The 26,738-nt window shown below is 44.5% G+C and overlaps 1 protein-coding gene across 3 annotated transcripts in view; it reads left to right on the top strand.

Annotated features, from left to right (window-relative positions):
* LOC137571506 (glypican-5-like) overlaps window positions 1–26,738 on the top strand; it is a 557,948-nt gene that overhangs the window by 53,890 nt on the left and 477,320 nt on the right. Inside the window, exon 3 of one of the 3 annotated variants that reach the window (XM_068280727.1) lies at window positions 7,647–7,888. The exons of 1 other annotated variant lie outside the window; for it this stretch is intronic. In XM_068280727.1, the coding sequence (XP_068136828.1) occupies window positions 7,816–7,888 (73 nt within the window). In that variant the 5' untranslated portion in view covers window positions 7,647–7,815. Of the gene's footprint in view, window positions 1–7,643; window positions 7,889–26,738 lie in introns of all 3 variants that reach the window. One more of the 3 variants, XM_068280726.1, reaches the window with a different exon arrangement.

The raw sequence follows: 26,738 nt of genomic DNA, 5'->3' as shown, positions 1-26,738 counted from the left end.
CATGGGTGCACAGTAATGGAGGTGCATGATCAGGTAGGTCACAAAAGGAGGAGGACCCTGCCCAAAGGCTTACAATCTAGAGGGAGAGGTAGGGACACGAAAGGTAGGGGACCAGAGTTCAGCTGCAGGTTTAGAGCACTTGTGAGGGGTGGTAGGCCAGAGTGAAAAGGTGAGTTTTGAGGGCCTTTTTGAAGATGTTGAAGGAGGGGGCTGCCCTAATGGGTGGAGGTAGAGAGTTCCATAGTGTTGGAGCAGCTCTTGAGAAGTCCTGGAGGCGTGCATTGGACTGGGTGATGTGGGGGGCGGTCAGGCTAAGTTCATTGGAGGATCAGAGTCAGCGGCTAGGTGTGTACCTCTGAGTAAGATCGGAAATGTAGGTTGGACAGGTTTTGTGGACAGATTTGTAGGTCAAACACAGTATCTTGAATCTGATTCTGAACTGGATAGGAAGCCAGTGGAGGGATTCACGGAAGGGAGCCGCCGTGGTGGAGCGATGGGATGAGTGGATAATTCTGGCTGCTGCATTCATGATGGACTGCAGCAGGGCTGTTCGGGTCATGGGGAGACCAGACAGAAGGGCATTGCAGTAGTCAAGGTGAGAAATTATGAGGGCATGGATGAGGAGTTTGGGGGTGGCAGAGGTCAGGAAAGGGCGGATCTTGCAGATGTTACGAAGGTGGAAGTTGCAGCATAGACATATGCCTATTGTAAGGATTAGATTGTGAGCCCCACCGAGGGACAGTTATTGACAAGACAATATACTCTGTACAGCGCTGCGTAAGATGTCCACGCTATCTAAATACTAATTAGTTAATAAAAATAAACAGCCTACCAGTGCCAATCATTGGCTGGCAGGCTGATGGCTGGGGTCTGCCGTGCACACTGACGAGAGGGAGCGAGTGCGAGCTCCTGTCAATTGTCGTTCCTTGCGAGATGACACATATTTGCATCACTGAGGAACAAGAGAGTTGCGGTCCCGTCGCCAATCTGGGCTAGGCGGTCTACAGCTGGTTAAAATGTACCTCAAACACAAAAAAGGCAATATTCCCTTTGTTGATATTCAATATTTTGGGCCATTGACATCTGCCAGAGGTGATCAACAGTCCTATTTAGCCAGTTTGTGCACGGGAACTGGAAGATCCCACTACTTCTCCAACTTGCTAAGATGTCTGGATTTAGGTTCCAGTGCTTTCCTTTTATGTGGGAAAAGCAGCCAAGTAATGCAGTGCATTTTCCTATCATGGAGAAGATGGCAGTAGGCCCCAGAGTATTGATGGGTTGGAGTACATGTACGTTTCACAACACCTGTTTTTCTTCCACCACAGCCAGTCTCGGTTTACTCATTCTAGACTTTTGATAGAGTTGGTGTTTACTTAGCGAGTGTCTTTACAGGATTCCTTTAGGGAGAAACATAACAATTTTGAAAGTGTGCCCCCAGAGGCAACTTCCTGCTTGAATTCCGAATGTAACTGCAGAGCGTATCAAGACCATTACTGTATATCATTTACTTCTTCCGTCAGTAATGACAGCACAGTATCCCCCTGTCACAACACATTAATAGACAGAAATCATTTGTCTGGCACTGGGTTCACAGTGAGATGAAAGGTCTGCTGGGCACGCAACCATAAACATGTCTCTTTCCCATTCCAGCTTACAAACTCATTACTAAATGGCACTTTGATTCCCAGGACGCAGCACAACGAGACAAGGAAGAACTCACAAATCTATATACTGTAGACACCTACCCAATTGACAAGCTGTTTTGCTTCGACAGACAGTATCAACAGAACGTGGATAATCAACATAATCTAATGTAGTGCTACTAGTAATGAAGGAATGTCATGGACCCATACATACAGAAACATAACATAATGACTGCTTGACGTTCCAGAGCCCATTAACTAATTGTTTCAGGCTCATGCAAATTATTTACGCTTTGCCTGGCTTTTGTTTATAATTCACAATACATCATTTGTAAATTGATGCCAGAAAATACCATGCATTCCATTAAAATTATAGAGGATAAAGGGTCTCCAAGATTAATTAGCATTGGACTACTGCTCTTGACCCCACGATTTAATAACATAGAGGGATTTTCCCTTCCGACACCTCCCTGATTACCTTCCATAGCAACCCTCTGGGGCCCTTCACTAGACCTGTAGAGTCCGATTCTGATATGAATCAGATTCTGGCAAAGCTACCTGAGGTAACCACAGAGGTATGTTCATGCTGGATCTACATACTTCTTTGGCTCTACCCCTTCTCGTTCCTCCTGGCCCCCATAATAACTTCTTGAAAATTTTGACTTGGCTAAAGTCAAATTTTCAAACAGGAAGAGGCAAGACTTGCTTTGATGTTTCCTCCTGTCTCCCTCCTATTTCCTCCTCTTAAAGGACAACTGTAACCAATGATGAAAAAAAGCAGTTAGATATTCACCTAAGGGGAGGGAAGGCTCTGGATCTGTTAAAGCCTCTGTGTCCCCTCGTTCCGCCTGTTGATGAGGTGAAAATCAGTTTGATTTCTACTCCTGTCTGTGTCACTGCTTGAGAGAATTTCTTTCACTTTCCAATCCTACCACCTCCATGGCTTTTGTATGAACCTGGGTATTTGCAAGAATAGTAAATGTGGTACTGTAATGACAATTTCAAGAATGCTCTAGGTTGCCTCCACTGTACAAGGAATTTGTTGTGTTTTCATATTCCTGCACAGAAGTGAGAGAAATGCCCATAAATGGTGACAGAGAAGGCAATGAAAATGCAAAATAAAATTAACCCCTTCCACACTATTCAAGACAGAAACATATATTCTAGGTTTTGGGCCCTAATAGTAGCTGCCATTGCCAAGAGGAGAAACAGCAGCTTACAATAAAGCCCCCTAGACTCACTTGTCCATGATCTTACAGTCCCATGCCCCCCAGTCATATACACAGATCTCCCAGTCTCCAACCCCACAGCCCCCTTTCCTTCAGTCATACATCTAGTCCCCAACCATACAGCTTCTCTGCTTCCAGTAATACACCTAGATCCACCTGTCCTCAACCTTACAGCTTCTCTGCCATCAGTGAAACACCTAGATCCACCTGTCCCCGACCTTACAGCTCCTCTGCCTTCAGTCATACACCTAAATCTGCTTCCAACCATACAGTCCCATGCCTCTCATCATACACGTAAATCTATATGTCCCTAATCATACAGCCCCCCTGCGTCCAGTCATACACTTGCATCCACTTGTCCTCAACCATAGAGCCTACTGTTCCTAGTAATACAAGTTGATCCCCCTGTCTCCAGTCATAGACCTAGATCCACCTGTCCCCAATCATACAACTTCACTGTCCTCAGTCATTCACCTAGATCTACTCGCCCCCAGCCATACATCCCTTGCCTCCATTCATACACCTAGATCCACCTGTCCCTCACAGCATGGGTGTTCGTCTTGTAAGGTTCATAAAGCAAATGTGGCCATCAGGATCTTCACACCCATGTAGCCACAAAAACACCTGGATCTGAATTATCAGAAAAAGGGAAGTTTAGTAGTTGGGGCCCCAAGATACCTCTGGGCCCGCTTGCAGTTGCAGGGGTTGCTCCCCCCTAGTTACGCCCCTGCATATGAAAGCTGCCATATTTAGTCCTTTTAAACAATGCCAACATGCAGCTAATCCAGTCAAACTTCAGTCAGAGACCCTGATCTGCATGCTTGTTCTGGGTCTATGGCTAGACAGCCAGGCAATGCGCATATCAGCCTCCATATGTCTCACTCTTCAAGTTCCCTTTAACTTATCTGTATGTTTTTCAGATCTGGGAGGAAACAAAACTGCCTGGTGAAGCATGAGGAGAACATACAAGCTCCTTGCAAATAGTGTCCAGCCCCCAGATTTGAGCTGGGGACCCACTGCTGCAAGGCAAGAATGGCATACCTGCCAACTTTTTGTAGTTAGAAAGAGGGACACTTAAGCCACGCCCTGTCACACCCCTAACCATGCCTGCAACACAACCCTAGTCACGCATACCATAAAGATTTTATAAGGAAAATATGTTATTTTATCATTCAAAACACACTGGCCCTTTCTATCCTGGTTCATTTTCCTTCATATTAACACTTGAAAATTAGAAATATATCAATTGAAAAATGGGAATAAAGTTTAGAGTCAATTAAACACTTTTTTCAGGAGAAAAATACATATATCAACATAGATCTGTACATCAGCCCTGAAAGAGGGACACATGAGGGAGAAAGAGGGACTGAGGGACAGGGTTCCCAAAGAGGTACTGTCCCTTCAAAAGAGCGACAGTTGGGAGCTATGAGAATAGTACCCTCTTTATCACCGTGCCGCCCAATAATAATTTTAATTATTTTCATAGCACTTTTCTCCCAAATGACTCAAACCTTGCCACTTTTTTTTCATAACTGGCCCTTTAAGCCATTTTAAAATTGCTTCTTCTCAAAATGCAGAAGCAAGGAGGATTTGAACAAATTGCTGAATTAGAGATTTTGATGAGAGGAGCAGAGAGTGGGAGTGAATAGGATCGCAGGGCAGGGAAAGCCGCAGGGCACAGCTCAGTTTATTGAAGTTCCATCTTTGAATCTCTCCAAATATTTGTGCAGCTTGCACAGCTGTGGTGTGTGTGAGTTGCCAGGTGTCCCAGGGAGAGAAAGCAGGGCCATAAACGGCACTGTCACTAAGCTCAGTGTCACATTTCACTCTCTCTTCATGCCAAATTACATTTTACCACTGATCATTTCACATATGATAACATTAGATCAGCATCTGGCCAATTGTAATAAGCTATCTTCTTAGATAAGATGCTGTATGTTTCCATATGGCAGAAGATATTCGTCTTATGCTGGATCCACACCATAACATTTTTCGGCCAATTTACATGGCCGATCGATTTCCAGCAAGTCCGACACATTTTCTGACACATTTCAGTAGAAACTAACGGAAATCGGTCAGAAAATCGCTCAAAAAATCGTTCGATTCTGACATGCTGGAAATAATCGATCGGCCAGATAAATTGGCCGAAAAATTGTATGGTGTGAATCCAGCATAAATCCAGTAGTACTGCTGTAGTAAAGGATACCTAGTATGGAAAACAACTACATTAAAGGCTCGTCCAACAAATCTGCCTGGTTGTCGTCTGATTTTGGTCTGTTGGACGACAGGCAGGTGTATGTAATAATAACCTCTTCTCTTCTCCATCTATACTCATGGCCTGGGACAATTAATACGCTCTTTTGGTTTCCAGTATCACCTCTATGCTGATGACACTGAAATCTATTACTCAGCTCCTGACCTCTCTACACCATTATCTCGAGTCCCTGACTGTCTGCTGTTTCTGCACTCATCCCGTTTCCTCAAACTTAACATGAGCAAAACAGAGAGTGTGAGATTTCCTCCATCTCTCTCTCTCTCTCTCTCTGCTCCCCCACTTATAGTTACCATGAAAGGACCACTGTCATGAATGGTATTTTTTTCCTACAGATACCTTTAGTGCTGGTGCATTACATGCAGAAGTTGCCAGCAAAGTGGGTTTTTTACTTAATAAATAAAAACGTACTTTCTACTCTGAATCTGTCCCTGCATTCATGTTGGTGACGTGGGACGCAATGACGCAGTGGAGGGGTGCATAATCTGTAATATTTCAGGGGTACACTGCCTTTCTCCCCCTGCCGGTATTGACCATTCTTAACAAGCCATTCAGGGACACATCGGAGGGAGTGCATGTCATGTTGACAGGTGACATCACCGCTGTTGTAGCAAAAGCCTGTGGAGGGGACCTCTTGAGTCCCGTCTGTACGGGCACTGCTGGGGGCACCTATCAAATCTCTGTGTGTGCTGCTCTTTGTGGCAGTGTTTGCGGACAACTAGAGTATAGTAACACAATGTTACAGAGTGGCACACACAGCTCACACATAACTAAAACAAAAGTAGCATGATGTCTTGCTGTAACCGCGACAGCCCCGCTGTTTCGGTCAAGCAGACCTTTTTCAAGCTGTTCAGTTGTGCATCAAGCTAACATTTAAAATCAACCCATTTAAATAGGCACATCCCCAAGCTCCAACCAATCACAGTCAGGCATCCTTAACCAATCATAGTTCAGCGGCTCTCCAGCGGACTTGATGAGAAACTACAGTCCTCCATATGCAAATTGCCACATCCCATAATAGTGTACAACGCTTCTCCTAGTATGAAACACCTTCCCTAGCTGTCATCCTGACCTGGAAGGAATCATTAATCGCCATACTTGTATTCATCAATACAATCATACAATCATCATACTTGTATTCATCAATACAATACAATGCCGACTCGACTGTTGTTGGCTAGGTCAGTGCTATGCAGACGCGGAGAAGACAGCTAGCGATGTTTTCTGTTGCAGTGCAGGTGGGCAGAGAGGCGATGGAGAAGCGCAGACATTATGGGATGTGCAGCGGCGAGATGGAAGGTATCGGCCATCACTCGGCCAAGTTGATCCGATTGGTGGATTGCTTGAAGGGTGGCGGTCGAGGACTGCTGTACACATGCCAGAATATCGGCTGAAACGGTCAAGCATGTGTGTGGGCCTTTAGACACCAGGGGACCCTACAACAATCTGTGATCTAGAAGTGTCCAGGTTTATTTATTTATTATTTATTTATTTATTTGTTGTATTTATAAAGCGCCAACATATTACGCAGCGTTTGATGACAATTAATCCAGGTGTCAAATATGAGCCACGAGCTCCTACTGTGCTCAGCTAATTACTCACATAGCTGGCTTCTGAACTGAAATAGAAATATACTTTTTAACAAAACAAATTGAAAAAAGGTTTATGGAGCATTAACCCAAATGTATTTAATTTTTCAGTGAAATTGGGGTTTCACTTTAATGACAAACAAAGGGCATGAAAATAAAGGTATATCTAAGTACAGTACTAGTTTCAGAGTGGTAGGAAGAGAATTTCAGGAATTCTGAGGTGAAAAACAGAAGCCTGCAACCGTGGCCTAGATCAGGTAAGTAAAGTTTCCTGTAAAGAGTGAAAACTCCTTCACCTACTTGGGTGGTGTTGTAACCAAGACTTTAGGAGTCAAAGTTTGTGAAGAAAAAAAATGGGGCATTTGTTTCTGGGTACATACACACATACAGTTCTAATGGCCAATGAGTTGTCAATTTTACCACTTCCATGTAATAAACTCTGGTTAGTATGGAAAGAAAGACAGAAAGATTAGACTATGTAACGCTAACATAAAGCCTATTTTTCCACTTACCTTATGGTTTTCCATGCATGCTTTCTGGACGGCATGCAGGTTTGCAAGGGTAAGACACGTGGGTTTTCCACAGCAGCACAATGTTATTAACAGAGAAAATGTGCATGGTTTCCAGAAAGGGCAACAAGTTGTCCAGTTCCTTTGTTTAGTTTCTGCACATGAAAAAAACTTGTTAGAGCTGAACAGCCCATTTATTAACATGGCCTGACAGATCGAACGTGTTTTTAAAAGGTTGTGGAAAGAAACCTCAAATCTTCTATGTATGTAAAATGTGTAATGCTGCCAAAAATATTGGCTCCCAATTACAGAAATACATAAATCGATGTCTCCTTAGAATTCTAAATGTAAGATTGGCCAGGTATTATATAAATAATGATTTGTTGCGAATCTCAAACCAGCAGAGCATAAAAACTGGAAGAAGACATGGAATTGGATAAGACATACCGTACTCTATACAAATATGATATAGACCCATAGCAAAAACAGCTTTGGACTGGAACCCTCAAGGCTCTAGAAAACGAGGCCGGCCAAATATTACTTGAAGAGGAACTATAGAATGAGACTCTAGGAATGGTGGGAAACGCAGACAGAAGTGAGAGCCTTAGCCAAAGACAGACGAATTGGAAGGAAACAAGACTTCGAGGTTAGTGGATCAGTCTGCAGGTACCTTTTCATGTCCAGGGAAATACAGGGAGTGCAGAATTATTAGGCAAGTTGTATTTTTGAGGAATAATTTTATTATTGAACAACAACCATGTTCTCAATGAACCCAAAAAACTCATTAATATCAAAGCTGAATATTTTTGAAAGTAGTTTTTAGTTTCTTTTTAGTTTTAGCTATTTTAGGGGGATATCTGTGTGTGCAGGTGACTATTACTGTGCATAATTATTAGGCAAATTAACAAAAAACAAATATATACCCATTTCAATTACCGTGCATACGCGCATACAAGCCGAATTTTTGACCCCCAAAAAGGGGGTCAAAAGTTGGGGGGTCGGCTTGTATGCGAGTCTCTATTGTGGTGGTGGTGGTCCGCGACGCCCCCCGCCCGCTCGCTCCCTCCCTCCCGCTCGCTCCCTCCCTCCCTCCGCGGCCGCCGCTGCTATTACCTCTTCAGCCGGCGGCCGCTTCCTCTACTGCGGGTGCCCCTCTCGCTCTGCTCGCCGTGTATCTGCTGCTGTGACGAGGCAGGAGAGAGCGGTTCCCCTGGTAATGGCGTCGCCGTTACCAGGGGAACCGCTCTCTCCTGCCTCGTCACAGCAGCAGCGCCGGGCGCGCTGCTGTGATACACGGCGAGCAGAGCGAGAGGGGCACCCGCAGTAGAGGAAGCGGCCGCCGGCTGAAGAGGTAATAGCAGCGGCGGCCGCGAAGGGAGCAGTGAGCGGGCGGCGGGCGGACGGGGGATCTGGCTAAACTGGGCACTATACTGGCTACACTGGACACTTTACTGGCTATACTGGGCAGTTTACTAGCTATACTGGGCATTATACTGGCTAAACTGGGCACTATACTGGCTAAACTGGGCACTATACTGGCTAAACTGGACACTTTACTGGCTATACTGGGCAGTTTACTAGCTATACTGGGCATTATACTGGCTAAACTGGGCACTATACTGGCTAAACTGGGCACTATACTGGCTAAACTGGACACTTTACTGGCTATACTGGGCAGTTTACTAGCTATACTGGGCATTATACTGGCTAAACTGGGCACTATACTGGCTAAACTGGGCACTATACTTGCTATACTGGACACTTTACTGGCTATACTGGGCAGTTTACTAGCTATACTGGGCATTATACTGGCTAAACTGGGCACTATACTGGCTAAACTGGGCACTATACTTGCTATACTGAACACTTTACTGGCTATACTGGGCATTATACTGGCTAAACTGGGCACTATACTGGCTAAACTGGGCACTATACTGGCTAAACTGGACACTTTACTGGCTATACTGGGCAGTTTACTAGCTATACTGGGCACTATACTGGCTAAACTGGGCACTATACTGGCTAAACTGGGCACTATACTTGCTATACTGGACACTTTACTGGCTATACTGGGCATTATACTGGCTAAACTGGGCACTATACTGGCTAAACTGGGCACTATGCTTGCTATACTGGACACTTTACTGGCTATACTGGGCATTATACTGGCTAAACTGGGCACTATACTGGCTAAACTGGGCACTATACTGGCTAAACTGGGCACTATACTGGCTAAACTGGGCACTATACTTGCTATACTGGACACTTTACTGGCTATACTGGGCAGTTTACTAGCTATACTGGGCACTATACTGGCTATACTGGGCACTATACTAGCTATACTGGGCACTATACTAGCTATACTGGGCACTATACTAGCTATACTGGGCACTTTACTAGCTATACTGGGGCACTACCTACCCATACTGGGCACTATACTGAGGCACTACCTACCCATACTGGCCACTATACTAGCTATACTGGGACACACTGGGGGGATCACGCGGCCTGCACCAATCCAGCATTTCCTACCCCCGGCTTATATGGGGGTCAATCATTTTCCTCCCTCTGTCCTCCAGGACGGCCCTCCTGAGATTGTGTAGTCTCCCCCCCCAAATCGGAAACACCTGACAAGAATTAGAATAATAGATTAGCATAAATCCCACCCCTCCACAATCTCCCTCAGTTTTTTGTTAGTTTCCTGGATTCACCACGGAAGCACCTACGGAGTCCTGGTGGTAGGGGAGCCTGAAGGCACCTACTTTTTCTATTTGACCAGGCACATTTTGACAACTTGCTGTCAGAGGGCGGTTTGGGTCTGTGCTGGGCGCGATCCGGCTAGTGGAGTTTTGAGGCAGCCTTACCTTTCTCCACTTGTTGGAGTGGGAGAGGTCGTGGGATTTCTCCCATTCCACCGCTCTCTCAGACGGCAGGGCGGCTGGGTGGACGCTGGCTTCTCTTCCGCATTGGAGTTCCGGAAGTTGAAGCCGGAAATGACACGGAGTCACGCAGCAGACGTCATATGCGGAAGCGAGGGCGCATAAAGGAGGCGGTCCCGGCGTGTGCATGTGGGTGATCACTTCTCACGCAGCTTGGCCACACTGTGCATCTCGGAAGCCGCTCCAGCATCCCCTGGCGCCGCAGGCAGAATACGCTAGACAGCGGACCACCCAGCACGCCGCCAAGACTGCACTGTGTGCAGCGATACTCTGCAGGGGCTATGGAGCAGTCAGCAGAGCCCACTCCAGAGACTCGGCAGACGCCTCCGGCTGTCACTGGGGAGTCAGGACAGCAGCCGGTAGGTGTTTGATTCCTGTTTTGATTCCTGTTTGTTTTTTAGCTACATTATGTGCTGTTTATTCAGGAGCTAAGCGCCCCCTAGTGGTGTGTTTGTCTGTTTTTTGCAGAAGCCACTCAAGAGCACTGGGAGATCTAGCAAGTGTGCTAAATGTGGTTGCAGGCTACCTGAGGGGTCTTCTAAATCCTTATGTGCTGATTGCCACAGTAAATCAAGGTCTCATTCACCTAGGCCCGAAAGCACTACTGTAGCATTATTAGATTTAATGAAATCGATGAAACAGGAATTGGCTACTACATTTTCTGCATTTAGAGCAGCTCTGCCTCCTTGTCCACTCCAGGGGGTTCCTCTTCCACAGACTCCGGCAGCCTTACCACCATTACCCACTGCCCAGTCTATTGTAATAACTTCTCAATCACAGGTTCCTCAGACTAGTTATATCCCCACAGATCAGATGGCACCCTTACCGGTACTCCCTAGTACTCAGGGGGGTGATACGGGGGCTGCCCAAGCTGTTGGCATTGAGGATTCCTCACCGTTATCATTAGAGGACATATCTGAGGGTTCAGATGATGGTGAACTTGTTGAGTCTGATGCTTCAGGAGATCCGTTAGAAGCTAGGATTCCTAGGTATCTGTTCAATTCTGAGGACACATCTGAGCTTCTGAAAGCAGTCTATGATTCAGAGCAGATTGAGCAACCTAAAGCGTCCTCTACTCCTCAGGATGACATTTATAGAGGATTAGAGGATCGGGGAGGTCGGGTTTTTCCTGTCCATAGAGCGATCAAAAGTGTTATTTCAGCTCAGTGGAAAGATCCGGAGGGAAGGCTGTATATCCCTAGGTCTTTTAAACGCCGTTTTCCCTTTAATGTTGAGGAACATGATTCATTATTCAAGTGTCCTCGATTAGATGCTCCTCTCTCTGTGTTCAAAAGATACTGACTTATCCTTTGAGGACATGGGTTCCTTGAAGGATCCAATGGATAGGAAAGCAGAAGCCCTGCTCAAAAGAGCGTGGGATTCAACATCCTTCTCCTTTAAACCGGCCATTTCCTCAGTATGTGTGGCCCGTAACTTGGATAAATGGATTCGAGGACTCCAGGAACGTTTGGAGGAGGGCACACCACATGCTAGGATTTTAGAGAGCCTTCCAGTTATTATTAAATCTATTGCTTTTTTAGCGGACGCAGCTACTGAATCTCTCAGAGCAGCCGCTAAGACAGCAGCACTGATTAACTCGGCACGGAGGGCCGTTTGGTTGAATACGTGGGAAGGAGACGTTTCTTCCAAACAAAAGCTATGTGGAATGGCGTTCCAGGGTAACCTTTTGTTTGGACGGGATTTGGATTCGGTCTTGGAAAGATCTTCCAATAAGACCAGGAAGTTCCCAGATAAGAAGAAGAGTGTTAAACGGCCCTTTCAGAATAAGAAGCCCTTTTTTAGGCAGGACCAGCCAAATAGGGGGCAAAGACAAAATAAGAAATGGACCTATAATGCAGGCAGAGGCAGGCCATTTCTTTTCAATAAACCTCAATCGGCCTCAGCCACTGCAAGGTCCGCCAAGTGACGGCCAGATCCCGGTGGGGGGGAGACTTCTCCACTTCGTTCCAGAGTGGCGAAAGATAACGAAGAACGAGTTTATTCTGACCCTAATTCAACAGGGTTACAGAATAGAATTTGTATCTCCTCCTCCCTCCCGGTTATAGTCACTTCGATTCCCAAAGATCAGATCAAAGCGGAGGCCTTCATGGACTCTGTTTCCTCCCTTCTACAGAAGAACGTGATTCGGCCGGTCCCAACTCAGGAGCAGGGGAAGGGATTCTACTCACGAGTATTTTTAATCCAGAAACAATCAGGGAAGTTTCGAATGATCTTGAATTTGAAACCTTTGAACCCTTACATTCTGGAGAAAAGGTTCAGAATGGAGAGGATTGCCTCTGTTCGCAACCTCATGTCTCCGGGGGTGTTTCTGGCAACGGTGGATTTGGAGGATGCTTACCTCCACATTCCAATCCACCCCCTGTTTCAGAAGTATCTAAGATTTGCTGTCCAGACGGGGGAGTCGATATGTCATTTTCAATATCAGGCTCTCCCGTTCGGGATTTCGTCGGCCCCAAGGATCTTTACGAAGGTTGTGGCAGAGGTGATGTCCTTTTTGCATCTCCACAATGTAAGGGTCCTCCCTTACCTAGACGACTTCCTTTTCATGGCAGAGACCCGGGAGGTCTTGCAGAAGGAGCTAGATTTTTCGCTCCAGCTCTTGAACGGTTTGGGTTGGATAGTGAGCACGGAGAAGTCTCACTTACACCCGGTTCAGAGCTTAATTTTTTTGGGACTAAGGTGGGACACGACGGCCAGACGTGTCTTTCTACCCGAACAAAAGATAGACAAACTGAGATCAGAGATTCAGGGAATCAGTTTGAATCCTCAGGTTCCCCTCCGGAAATTAGTGTCGGTCCTAGGTCTGATGTCTTCGGCCATTCCAGCAGTAGAATGGGCCCAGGCCCATTCACGAGACCTACAAACCTGGGTTCTGACAAATTGGGACAGAGATCATCGGTCACTAGACAGGAAGGTGACGATACCCGATCTTGTGATAGAGTCTCTTCTATGGTAGAATCATCCAACCAACTTGAATCAAGGATGCAAATGGACCCAGGAGGTTCCATTAAAATTGTATACAGACGCAAGTGCCTGGGGTTGGGGAGCCCACTGTCTGGGTCACCAAGCTCAGGGACTATGGGACGAACAGTTGACCCACAGATCATCCAATTACAGGGAGCTCAGGCAATCCTTCTGGGATTACAAGCCCTGCATCCGATAATCTCCAACTCGGAGGTTCTTGTGTTCTCGGACAACTTTGTCTCGGTCTGCTATGTCAGGAAGCAGGGAGGCACACGTGTGCCGGACCTTCAGCACCTAACATCACAGATCATGTCATGGTCGGAGGCCAACCTGGAGTCCATATCAGCGGTCCACATTCGAGGGATTCACAACAAACAGGCAGACTCTCTAAGCAGGGGCTTTGTGGAAGAGTCAGAATGGGAACTCAATCCCGACACTTTTCGGAAGATCACAGAAAGTTGGGGCGCTCCTGTTCTCGATCTGTTTGCCAGCCCAGGGAACGCAAAAGTCAAAGATTTTTGTACCCTGGATCCTTCTGTTTCAATAAACAGAATAGATGCCCTGTCAATTCCATGGCCGGAGGGTCTGCTTTACGCGTTTCCTCCGTTCAAGTTGATACCAAGAGTTCTCAGAAAGATTCTGACAGAACAGGTGAAGGTGATACTGATAGCGCCTTGGTGGCCAAGAAGAGCTTGGTTTACACTCCTTCAATCCCTAGTAATCAGGGGCCCTTGGCATCTTCCGTGCAGACCGGACCTACTTCTACAAAACGGCCAGGTCCATCCGAACCCAGAGTTCTTACATCTGACCGCATGGATCCTGAAGAGCAGATATTGAAGGGTCAGGGGTTTTCCGGTGATGTGATTAAAACATTATTGGCCTGTAGGAAGCCAGCTACTAGGAGGAAGTACAACAAGGTTTGGTACACCTTCTCCGCTTGGAAACAGAAGAATGTTTCCAGGTCAGATAGCATTGCCTCAATTTTGGAATTTTTACAGCATGGTGTTCAATTGGGCTTAACCGTTAGTACCCTAAGGGCCCAGGTGTCGGCTCTTTCGGTTTTTCTTTCTAGGCGGCTATCTACCGATGTTTATGTAAAAAAAATGTTGAGGTCGGTGGAGCGTTCACAACCGGTCCCTCAGAAGCTAGTTCCTCCATGGGATTTGTCATTGGTATTAGATTTTCTAACTTCACACAAGTTTGAACCCTTGGATTCGGTCCCCTTAAAGTTCCTTACACTTAAAGTTGTTTTTTTGGTGGCCATTACTTCGGCTCGCAGAGTCGGAGATATCCAGGCATTATCAATTAAAGACCCGTACATGGTAATTCATGCTGACAGGATTATCTTTAAATTAGATCCCTCTCACTTACCAAAGGTATCTACGTCCTTTCATAGAACCCAAGATATTGTACTCCCTTCCTTTTTGGCTGACCCGCAGAATGACAAGGAGAGGAGGTTGAGCTCTTTGGATGTTAGAAGGGCAGTGTTAATTTATCTGGATAGAACCAGAGAGTGGAGAACTTCCACTAACCTTTTTGTAGCATTTGGTGGTTCTAAAAGGGGAGGTCATGTATCTAAAATGACAGTGTCCAGATGGATTAAGCAGCTTATATCCCTAGCTTACTCAGAGGCTCAGTTACAGGTACCTGACCACATTACGGCACACTCGACAAGATCCTTATCAACGTCCTGGGCGGAGAGATCAGGAGCTTCTCTGGATCAAATATGTCGAGCCGCGACCTGGTCCAGCCACTCGACCTTTATCAAACACTACAGAGTGGAACTCCTTTCAAGTCAGGACCAGGCCTTTGGCCGCAAGGTTCTTCAAGCAGTTATCCCACCCTAAGGTAAATTTCTCGCTGAATCTCAGGAGGGCCGTCCTGGAGGACGTAGGGAGGAAGTGCCGGCTGCTTACCTGGTAGCAGTGTTCCGGCGAGTCCTCCAGGACGGCCGCCTAAGTTCCCGGCCCTATTATATCTATTAATGGTATGTTAGTGGTTGGTGGACTGTTTTCTCTTCATTAAACTGAGGGAGATTGTGGAGGGGTGGGATTTATACTAATCTATTATTCTAATTCTTGTCAGGTGTTTCCGATTTGGGGGGGGGACTACACAATCTCAGGAGGGCCGTCCTGGAGGACTCGCCGGAACACTGCTACCAGGTAAGCAGCCGGCACTTTCCCTGTTTTTTTAGGTAAAAGTTGGGGGGTCGGCTTATATGCGAGTATATACAGTATTTATTTTTACCAGTGAAACCAATATAACATCTCAACATTCACAAATATACATTTCTGACATTCAAAAACAAAACAAAAACAAATCAGTGACCAATATAGCCACCTTTCTTTGCAAGGACACTCAAAAGCCTGCCATCCATGGATTCTGTCAGTGTTTTGATGTGTTCACCATCAACATTGCGTGCAGCAGCAACCACAGCCTCCCAGACACTGTTCAGAGAGGTGTACTGTTTTCCCTCCTTGTAAATCTCACATTTTATGATGGATCACAGGTTCTCAATGGGGTTCAGATCAAGTGAACAAGGAGGCCATGTCATTAGTTTTTCTTCTTTTATACCCTTTCTTGCCAGCCACGCTGTGGAGTATTTGGACACGTGTGATGGAGCATTGTCCTGCATGAAAATCATGTTTTTCTTGAAGGATGCAGACTTCTTCCTGTACCACTGCTTGAACAAGGTGTCTTCCAAAACTGGCATTAGGACTGGGAGTTGAGCTTGACTCCATCCTCAACCCGAAAAGGCCCCACAAGCTCATCTTTGATAATACCAGCCCAAACCAGTACTCCACCTCCACCTTGCTGGCGTCTGAGTCGGACTGGAGCTCTCTGCGCTTTACCACGGGCCCATCCATCTGGCCCATCAAGACTCACTCTCATTTCATCAGTCCATAAAACCTTAGAAAAATCAGTCTTGAGATATTTCTTGGCCCAGTCTTGACGTTTCAGCTTGTGTGTCTTGTTCAGTGGTGGCCGTCTTTCAGCCTTTCTTACCTTGGCCATGTCTCTGAGTATTGCACACCTTGTGCTTTTGGGCACTCCAGTGATGTTGCAGCTCTGAAATATGGCCAAACTGGTGGCAAGTGGCATCTTGGCAGCTGCACGCTTAACTTTTCTCAGTTCATGGGCAGTTATTTTGCGCCTTGGTTTTTCCACACGCTTCTTGCGACCCTGTTGACTATTTTGAATGAAACGCTTGATTGTTCGATGATCACGCTTCAGAAGCTTTGCAATTTTAAGAGTGCTTCATCCCTTTGCAAGATATCTCAAATCAAATCAAATCAAAGATAGCTTTATTGGCATGACCAAGATTCATACAGGTATTGCCAAAGCAAGGGGAAAAAGGGGGACATGGGAGGGGGTAGGGGAGGGGGACAATGGCTAAGCAGTCTGTGGACATTTTTAGGTTTACAGTTCCGTTATGCTCCTCTCAGTCTGTGGCATGCTGTGACATAGCGTGCAGCGATTGTCACTGTGGATTCCTCTTCTCCCAGTAGGATATATGTTTTTCTCTCATCTTCTAGTGTGACAAAGTCTGGGAATAGTTCCGACAATTTCTTAAAGTAAGTGTCCCTGGTTGCAGTATATTTGGGGCAGTGCAGCAGGAAGTGGCTTTCATCCTCAAGGGTCTTCTGCTCACAGTGTTGGCATAGTCTCTCCTCCCTGGGTTTGTACGTCTGTCTGTGTCTCCCAGACTCTATTTCGAGGTTGTGAGCACTCAATCTGTAGACACTCAGGATTTTTCTCTCTTGAGAGTTTTGCAGCTTTTCCAGGTATGGGGCCATTTTATATTCTCTTTGTAGAGACTGGTATATGGCTAGCTTTTGTGACTGTTTTATTTCACTCCTCCATTTTTCCACATAGTCTTCTTTGCTCTTAGCTGTGGTGTGTTTTATCTGGACTTTTGTTATGACCTGTGGGCCGGGGGTTGGAGGGAGTATAGAGCTGACCACGACTTTCAGTGCACACGGCTTTTCTTGGTCTTCATTGTGCAGCATGGCTTTGTAGTGGGGTGAGTCAGGGCTGCTGCTCTGTAGGTGGGCCCAGAGGGACAACACTCTCTTCTGTATCTCAAGCAGTAATGGGAATCTCCCCAGCTCAGCTCGGCAGGCATTGTTTGAGGTACTCCGATGGACATGGAGAAGGTGTTTGCAGAACTCAAGGTGGAATATTTCTGTTGGGCTGGATTCCCATTTTGATTGGTCTGGGTAGGTGGTGGGGCCCCATACTTCACTTCCATACAGTAGGATTGGGGTGATGACACTGTCAAAAACCTTCAGCCAGACCTTTACTGGTGGTTTGAGGTGGTACAGTTCTTTCCTGATGGCATAGAACGTTCTGCATGCTTTGGCTTTTAGGGCCTCCATGGCTGACTTAAAGAGGAACTCCATTGAAAATAATGTAGTCAAAAAAGTGCTTCATTTTTTACCATAATTATGTATAAATGATTTAGTCAGTGTTTGCTCATTGTAAAATCTTTCCTCTCCCAGATTCACATTCTGACATGTATTACATGGTCACAATACACAAACCTGATTTTAATTTATACACACAATTGATCCCTACAGAAGTTATTAAAATATAACTTTTATTTGTTCCTTATTAAAAAACTTATTTCATATTTGTTTTCCTTTTATTAGTGCATAGAAACCCACAAGATTGGATCAAAATATGTATCGAGCATTTGCACCACTTTGCAATTTTTAGTGACTATGCTCTTAAAGCCCAATCTGGGTTGTTTGCTTTTTTCTTGCTACATATAATTAATAAACCCTCCACCAATCCGACATGTTTCAACTCCTTACATGGAGTCGTCGTCAGGGAAAATAAAGTGCTTAGTGCAAAGAGTTGCTAGTGCATATAGGAAGAAAAAGCATTACAAATACATTTCAGTAAAGAAAACAAAAAAATGAGAGCATGTAGTGCTCTCCAGCTCTGTCAGAGCTGGAGAGCACTACATGCTCTCATTTTTTTGTTTTCTGAAATGTATTTGTAATGCTTTTTCTTCCTATATGCACTAGCAACTCTTTGCACTAAGCACTTTATTTTCCCTGACGACGACTCCATGTAAGGAGTTGAAACATGTCGGATTGGTGGAGGGTTTATTAATTATATGTAGCAAGTAAAAAGCAAACAACCCAGATTGGGCTTTAAGAGCATAGTCACTAAAAATTGCAAAGTGGTGCAAATGCTCGATACATATTTTGATCCAATCTTGTGGGTTTCTATGCACTAATAAAAGGAAAACAAATATGAAATAAGTTTTTAATAAGGAACAAATAAAAGTTATATTTTAATAACTTCTGTAGGGATCAATTGTGTGTACATGTATTACATGGTGACATTTTTACTGTGGGCAGGTTATGTAGCTGCTCCTAGCGGTTTTGGCTGTTAGAGACAGCTGTAAACAGCTAATTCCTGTCTGTGAACATTGTTACATTGTGGCAGTTTGCCCAGAGTACCGCAGTACTCAGAGCTTCTTGTAGGAGGGGTTTCAGCACAAAATCAGTCATACAGCGCCCCCTGATGGTCTGTTTGTGAAAATCATTATATTTCTCATGTAAAAGGGGGTATCAGCTACTGATTGGGATAACGTTCAATTCTAGGTTGGAGTTTCTCTTTAAGGCTTCCTGATTGGTTGATTTCCAGACCAAGGTAGGTATATTTATCGGTTCTGCTGATTTCACAGTCATTGAGTATAAAGGATGGGCTCTGGGCTGACCTGTTTTTCCTCTGGAACACCATGGTTTTGATTTTCTTTAGATTAATGGGGAGTGCCCATGTTGTGCTAAATTTCTCCAGGATTTCTAGGCTGTCTTGTAGACCTTCTTTAGTTGGTGATAGCAGTAAGAGGTCATCTGCATACAGTAAGAATTTCACTGTTGTGTCATGCAGGGTGAGTCCTGGTGCTGGTGAAGCTTCTATGGCTGAGGCTAATTTGTTGATGTATATGTTGAAAAGTGTTGGACTCAGGCTGCAACCCTGTCTTACCCCCCGACCCTGTAGGAAAAAAGGTGTTCTTTTCCCATTTACTTTCACACTGCACTTGTTCCCAGTGTATGAGCTCTTTATGACATCATATGTTTTCCCTCCTACTCCACTCTCTAGGAGTCTCAGGAACAAACCTGGATGCCACACTGAGTCAAAAGCCTTTTTAAAGTCCACAAAGCAGGCAAATATTTTTCCCTTTCTTCTTCTGTGTACATGGTGCTTGATAAGGGTGTGCAGGGTGTAGATGTGGTCGGTGGTGCGATGGTTAGGCATAAAACCTGCTTGGCTCTTACTGATAACATTGTGCTGTGTGAGAAAGGTGAGGATTCTCTTATTCAGGATGCTGTTGAACAGTTTTCCCAGTGTGCTGCTCACACAGATGCCTCTGTAGTTGGCTGGGTCATAGCGATCTCCACTCTTGTAAATTGGAGTTATGAGTCCTTCATTCCAGACTTCAGGGAAGCAACCGGCGTACAGGACCAGGTTGAATAGTTTCCATATTGCAGCATGGATTTCTGGGGTGCCAGATCTGATCATTTCTGATAGGATTCCATCTGTGCCACTAGCTTTTTTGCCTTTCATGGATTGTATCTTCTCTTTTATTTCCTCCAGTGTGAAAGGTGTGTCAAGTGGGTTTTGAAAATCTTTCACCTTCTCCTCCAGGTTCTTTATTTACTGAATATTTGTACTTGTTCTGGTCTGAGTTCTTTTATAGGAATATCTCTGTATAGGTCTTTGAAGTATTGTAGCCAGACTTGGCCATTTTGGATGTGCTGATTATTTTGCTTGGGTTTTTTGCCAATTTTTTTCCAGGTCTCCCAAAAGGAGTTGTCTTGCAGGGATTCTTCAAGCCGTTCGAGTCGATTTTGGATGTGATTTTGTTTTTTCTTTTTAATGGTTGCTTCATATTGACTTTGTGCGGCATCATGTGCTGTCCTCAATTCTATGTTGTTTGGATGTCTGTGTTTTTTGTTTGATATGGCTCGTAGGTTGTTTCTTAGTGACTTGCATTCACTGTCGAACCATTTGTTTGAGTTTTTCTTTGATGGTCTCTTTTGGGCAGTCCTTCTTATGTTGGCCATTTCTGCAATGGTGTGTAATATCTGGTTGAAGTACTTTGCTGCTTGCTGCACACCTTGTTGATCAGGGTTGTAGGTATACGTTTGATAGTCCAGAAGTAGCTGTATTGCTTCTGGTCTGTTGAGAGTCTCCTTGTACTTTATGGTTGATTCTCTGGACCATTTAAAAGTGGGTGGTAGGTTACACAGGCTTCCTGGATGTTGTTGTACAGAGGGTTTGCTTGAGGAATTGATGTATAGTAGGATTTGGTTGTGGTCTGACAGGTGTGATTGTGGGGTGACTATGAGAGCGCGGATGCTTGCAGGGTCCATGTCACTGATGGCATAGTCCACCACACTACTACCTACATGGGAGTTTAGTGTATATCTCCCTAGAGAGTCCCCCTTGGTTCGGCCATTAAGGATGTGAAGTCCTAGACCTTTGCAGAGGTTCAGCAGTTGTTTCCCATACTTATTGACTGTGCTGTCATAGCTGTTTCTATCTTTCTGTATGGTTTCAGGGTACTGGGTCTCAGGTCCAAATATATGGAAATTGCCTTCTGAGGTGAGGTAGTCTTTTTCTGTTCCTGTTCTGGCATTTAGGTCACCATAGATACGTATTTTCCCCAAGGTTTGGAAGTGAGCAGCTTCCCTTTGTAGGATTTGGTAGCTCTCTGGATTAGAGTATGGTGATTCTGCTGGTGCAATATATGCTGCACAGAGGTAAATGTCAGTCTGAGAAGAGATGATGGGGCTGCTTAACTTTAACCAGATGTGGCTGTTCCCTCTCTTCACTGGTTTGATGTATTCTTGGAGCTCCTCCTTATACCAGATTATAATCCCTCCTGAGCAGCGGCCCTGCTTGATATGTTTATGTTTCTGGGCTGCAACAGTGAATTCCCGATAACCAATGGGTACTGATGACTCGTCCTCTGTCTGGGTCCATGTCTCTAAGAGGATCTGTATGTCCACCTTTCTTAGTCTTTCTTCAAAGTCTGGGTCGTTTATTTTGGTTCCAAAAGCTGAAGCATTCAAGCCTTAAATATACCAGCTGCTAATTATGAGGGGTTTCATATTGTGTTTGGTTTTGTTTACCTTGTAATGAGCTGTTTATAGGGCAGTCAGTTGGACTATTTTTGACTTTTCTGAGCCTGTCAAGTCCTTCTTTTGACCCATTTTGCCAAAGGAAAGGAAGTTGCCTAATAATTATGCACACTTGATATAGGGTGTTGATGTCATTAGACCACACCCCTTCTCATTACAGAGATGCACATCACCCAATATGCTTAATTGGTAGTAGGCTTTCGAGCCTATACAGCTTGGAGTAAGACAACATGCATAAAGAGGATGATGTGGTCAGAGTACTCATTTGCCTAATAATTCTGCACTCCCTGTAGTGTTCTAGTCTGCATTAAGCCTAGTACACACCATGCAATTTCCCGTCAGATAGATGGGTCGAATAGATCATTTCTGACAGGTCTGATCTGATTTCCAATCATTTTTCTGATCGATTTGCATAGAAGTGATCACAAAAATTGATTGTAAATCCAATTGGATCTGTCAAATTATCGACCCATCTACCTGTTGGGAAATTGCATGGTGTGTACCCGGCTGTAGACTTTGTATAAATTATATATTCTTAGTGCTGGTAGTTATGCCTCTGAAAATCTGCATCCTGAATAGGGATTTGTGGTATGGTTTAGAGACTATGGACCTGGAACAGGAAAGGCCCTTAATTTTGCCATGCACAGGCAGCGCAGGGGAGCACTGCATGTTCCACTATTAGCAACATGCCTGATAATGCACACATTGCTATAATTTGTAATTTGTGTTACGCCATATATTATCCCAGTAACGCATGTGGCGCTAATAGTGTAACCGCTTCTGCCTGTGTTCATTATCGACAATTGGGTGCCCAAGCTGTGATTTGGGTACCTGATGCGGCTGCTAGCTGATCAACTACTACACAGTAATTCATGGTTGTAGACAACTGACTACAGCTTTTGGTCATTTGGGGTTAGAGTTAGTCATTAGGTGTGGGGAGGGGAATTAGGGTTATGCATTTATAGCAGAAGGTTCAAGTAAGAATGGGTGCCGGGTAGAGCATTATAAAATATCGGTAATTTAAATTACCAATATTTCACTATTCGTGGCACCACCTGATGCCCAACTCATGCGACGGCGCCACGATTCATACTGCACACCGCAAAATTACCGGCCTTTCGTGCATCAGGCCCTATACTCTGAGCATTCCAGCCTGTAATGACAGTTATATTTGAATATCTCCTGATTATGTTCAATGGTTCACTGCCAGTGTATTACTGCTCATAGGCTCAAAAATTAGATATTGGAAGTGATTGGAGTAATAGAAAGAATGCCATTAACTACTTCCTTTACAAAAATGCAACTTGCCTGATTTCCTCTGCATTTACTACTTTCTGTATTACAGACCCAGAAGGGGTATGCAGAACAGGCGTTGGGCTGCATGTTTCTAGCAGGTGTGTGACTCAAGCTACTGAGATCAAAAGACTACCATGCTAAAAAAGTTGATAAACGGTAACCCCCTCCTCTACACACACCCGCACATATACATACACACACCCGCACATATACATACACACACGCGCACATATACATACACACACGCGCACATATACATACACACACGCGCACATATACATACACACACGCGCACATATACATACACACACGCGCACATATACATACACGCGCACATATACATACACACACACGCACATATACATACACACACGCGCACATATACATACACACACGCGCACATATACATACACACGCGCACATATACATACACACGCGCACATATACATACACACGCGCACATATACATACACACACGCGCACATATACATACACGCGCACATATACATACACACACGCGCACATATACATACACACACGCGCACATATACATACACACACGCGCACATATACATACACACACGCGCACATATACATACACACACGCGCACATATACATACACACACGCGCACATATACATACACACGCGCACATATACATACACACACGCGCACATATACATACACACACGCGCACATATACATACACACACGCGCACATATACATACACACACTCGCACATATACATACACACACGCGCACATATACATACACACACGCGCACATATACATACACACGCGCACATATACATACACACACGCGCACATATACATACACACACGCGCACATATACATACACACACGCGCACATATACATACACACACTCGCACATATACATACACACACGCGCACATATACATACACACACTCGCACATATACATACACACACGCGCACATATACATACACACGCGCACATATACATACACACGCGCACATATACATACACACACGCGCACATATACATACACACACGCGCACATATACATACACACACGCGCACATATACATACACACACGCGCACATATACATACACACACGCGCACATATACATACACACACGCGCACATATACATACACACACGCGCACATATACATACACACACGCGCACATATACATACACACACGCGCACATATACATACACACACGCGCACATATACATACACACACTCGCACATATACATACACACACACACGCACATATACATACACACACACACGCACATATACATACACACACGCGCACATATACATACACACACGCGCACATATACATACACACACGCGCACATATACATACACACACGCGCACATATACATACACACACGCGCACATATACATACACACACGCGCACATATACATACACACACGCACATATACATACACACACGCGCACATATACATACACACACGCGCACATATACATACACACACGCACATATACATACACACAAGCGCACATATACATACACACACGCGCACATATACATACACACACGCGCACATATACATACACACGCGCACATATACATACACACGCGCACATATACATACACACACGCGCACATATACATACACACACGTGCACATATACATACACACACTCGCACATATACATACACACACGCGCACATATACATACACACACGTACACATATACAGTACATACACAAATGCACACATATGGCAGCACAGTGGCGTAGTAGTTAGCACTCTCGCCGTGCAGCGTTGGATTCCTGGATCGAATCCCAGCCAGGGCACTATCTGCAGGGATAGTGCACATAGTTTTTATGTTCTCCCTGTGTCTGAGTGGGTTTCCTCTGTGCACTCTGGTTTCCTCCCACATTCAAAGAAAACATACAGAAAAGTTAATTGGCTTCCTCCGAAATTGTCCCTAGCCTATGATACATTCACTACATGATACATAGACATATGACTATGGCAGGGATTAGATTGTGAGCCCCTTTGAGGGACAGTTAAGTTAGATGACTATGTACTCTGTGCAGCGCTGCAGAAGATGTTGGCGCTATATAAATACTAAATTATATTAATAATATACATACACACTCATTTCAGGTTTTCTTTATTAAGGTAGCTTGCAGATTTGTAGCTGCTAATATGTAGAAAGAAACTGTGGCTTTTCTACTATCAGCGAAATAACTTTTGTCAACAATGGAACTGCACATCTTTTTGTCCTACATTGTTACTTTCATTATTTAGGTTAGGTGTAAAAACTGCTAGAAATAACTTCTGGATTGTGTGTCTGTTTATCCAACACTAACCCCAGGAGGCTGATCTTTTCCCTATGTGGGATGTAACATCTGGTGTAATCAGCAAGTTTGGGCTGCTATGGAATCTTCAGACTTGTGTACTGGTGTCTGTAGAGAAGGACAAAGCAGTCCCAACCTGAATACTTGTCAGCTGGTTTGAAAACATTTTTTTAAGGCCTAGTTCAGCCTCTAATGTTTTAATTTATAGTATTATTAAATAGCAACACGTGTTTTGTGCATAGTATGTCTGTACTTTTTGCAATATTTATTGGACTTAACTGGAGCTTCTCTTCTTGTTGAGATGACAGTATAATCTTAATGGACAATCCAGACTCATCCCCCTCTCCAATCATTTCATTACCCACATAAAGTAATCAAATAAGAGCTGTGAAGTAGCAATAGACAGTATGTCCCTTTGAACAGAGCCACCTCCTCCCCTTGATGAGAAACTTACTCTTTGTGGCCAGCACTGCAGCTTTAGCAGATTTTTAAGGATAAGAATCTCTTGAGCTGTGCAGAGTATATGTCAAAATATGTCAAAGCAGTCAAAGTAGCACAGGAATAAAACTGGAGAGTGAGAGCTATTGGGTAACACTCACTTTTCTGTCAGCTCCATGCTTTCTAGAAGGATATTAGGTCTTTCTAAGGAAATTGCTCTGTTACAGCTGCATTAAATTTGAAATATTTAGGAGTCATGGCAAAGTTCCTTATTTACCGTTCTTTAAAGTGAAAAATCCATGACGTTGACTCAGGACTTTGAGAGCCAATGCTGACCTTGTTCTGATGTCCAGAGTTTACAGTATGGTAAGCTCCACCGAACTCAAAATCAAGAATGGTTTACTTGGCTTCACCCACCGTCCTGTAGGTCTGTAGTGTGGGTCCTGCACCTGTGAAAGTGACTGTAGTCATCCGCTCAGCCTTGCCATACACAGAGGATTTCCATCATACATTTAATAAACAAAGTAAAAACTCACAAAGCAAAAATCAGTAAAAGCATAAAAGGCCAACAAAAGATGAATAGTATCTAAGTAAGCCTTTACCTATGTCTCAGCACACTAAGTCCACTTACCTGGTGTTAAGACCAGTCCCTTGTCCAGCGTTATGGTTTCTCACTAAAGTGACCATAAGTAACTTTTTAGCATGACGCAAACGATGAGATATAGAATTGAGGTTGTGTGTCCCAATAGATAACAAACACAATCAGTGAAAGTGCAACAAAACTTTTTAGCATGTACTGCATGATGGCATATGGTGAACTTTCTTACAATTGCACTTTTTTTGTTTTAGAAAATACAGTTGTGTACAGCCCTTTCTCCTATTTGCAGAAAACTGTTGTAGACAGAGGCATGCTGGAAAGCGTATGATGCCCAAAAAGTCTACCCTGACTGTCCATTTTTCTGGATTTTTAAATATTTCTGTGGGACAGTAATTGCCACTTTTAATGCATACTTGGCTGAACCTGCTTGTTAAGTCCTCAGTTACTGCTTCCAATGCCCCTAAACTAGTACTTGCACAGCCAGCTGCTAGAAAATTGTGTTAAAACATACCTGAAGTGACCTGTAACTAGAGATGTCGCGAACCTCCGATTTTCGGTTCGCGAACCGGGTTCGCGAACATCCGCGGAAGGTTCGGTTCGCGGAAAAGTTCGCGAACCATAATAGACTTCAATGGGGAGGCGAACTTTGAAAAATAGAAAAAATTATGCTGGCCACAAAAGTGATGGAAAAGATGTTTCAAGGGGTCTAACACCTGGAGGGGTGCATGGCGGAGTGGG

This window comes from Hyperolius riggenbachi, chromosome 4, assembly GCF_040937935.1.
Source record: "Hyperolius riggenbachi isolate aHypRig1 chromosome 4, aHypRig1.pri, whole genome shotgun sequence".
NCBI classification, from domain to species: Eukaryota; Metazoa; Chordata; class Amphibia; order Anura; family Hyperoliidae; genus Hyperolius; species Hyperolius riggenbachi.
Note: the sequence above shows the minus strand (reverse complement) of the source record. Positions and strands in the feature narration are given on the sequence as shown.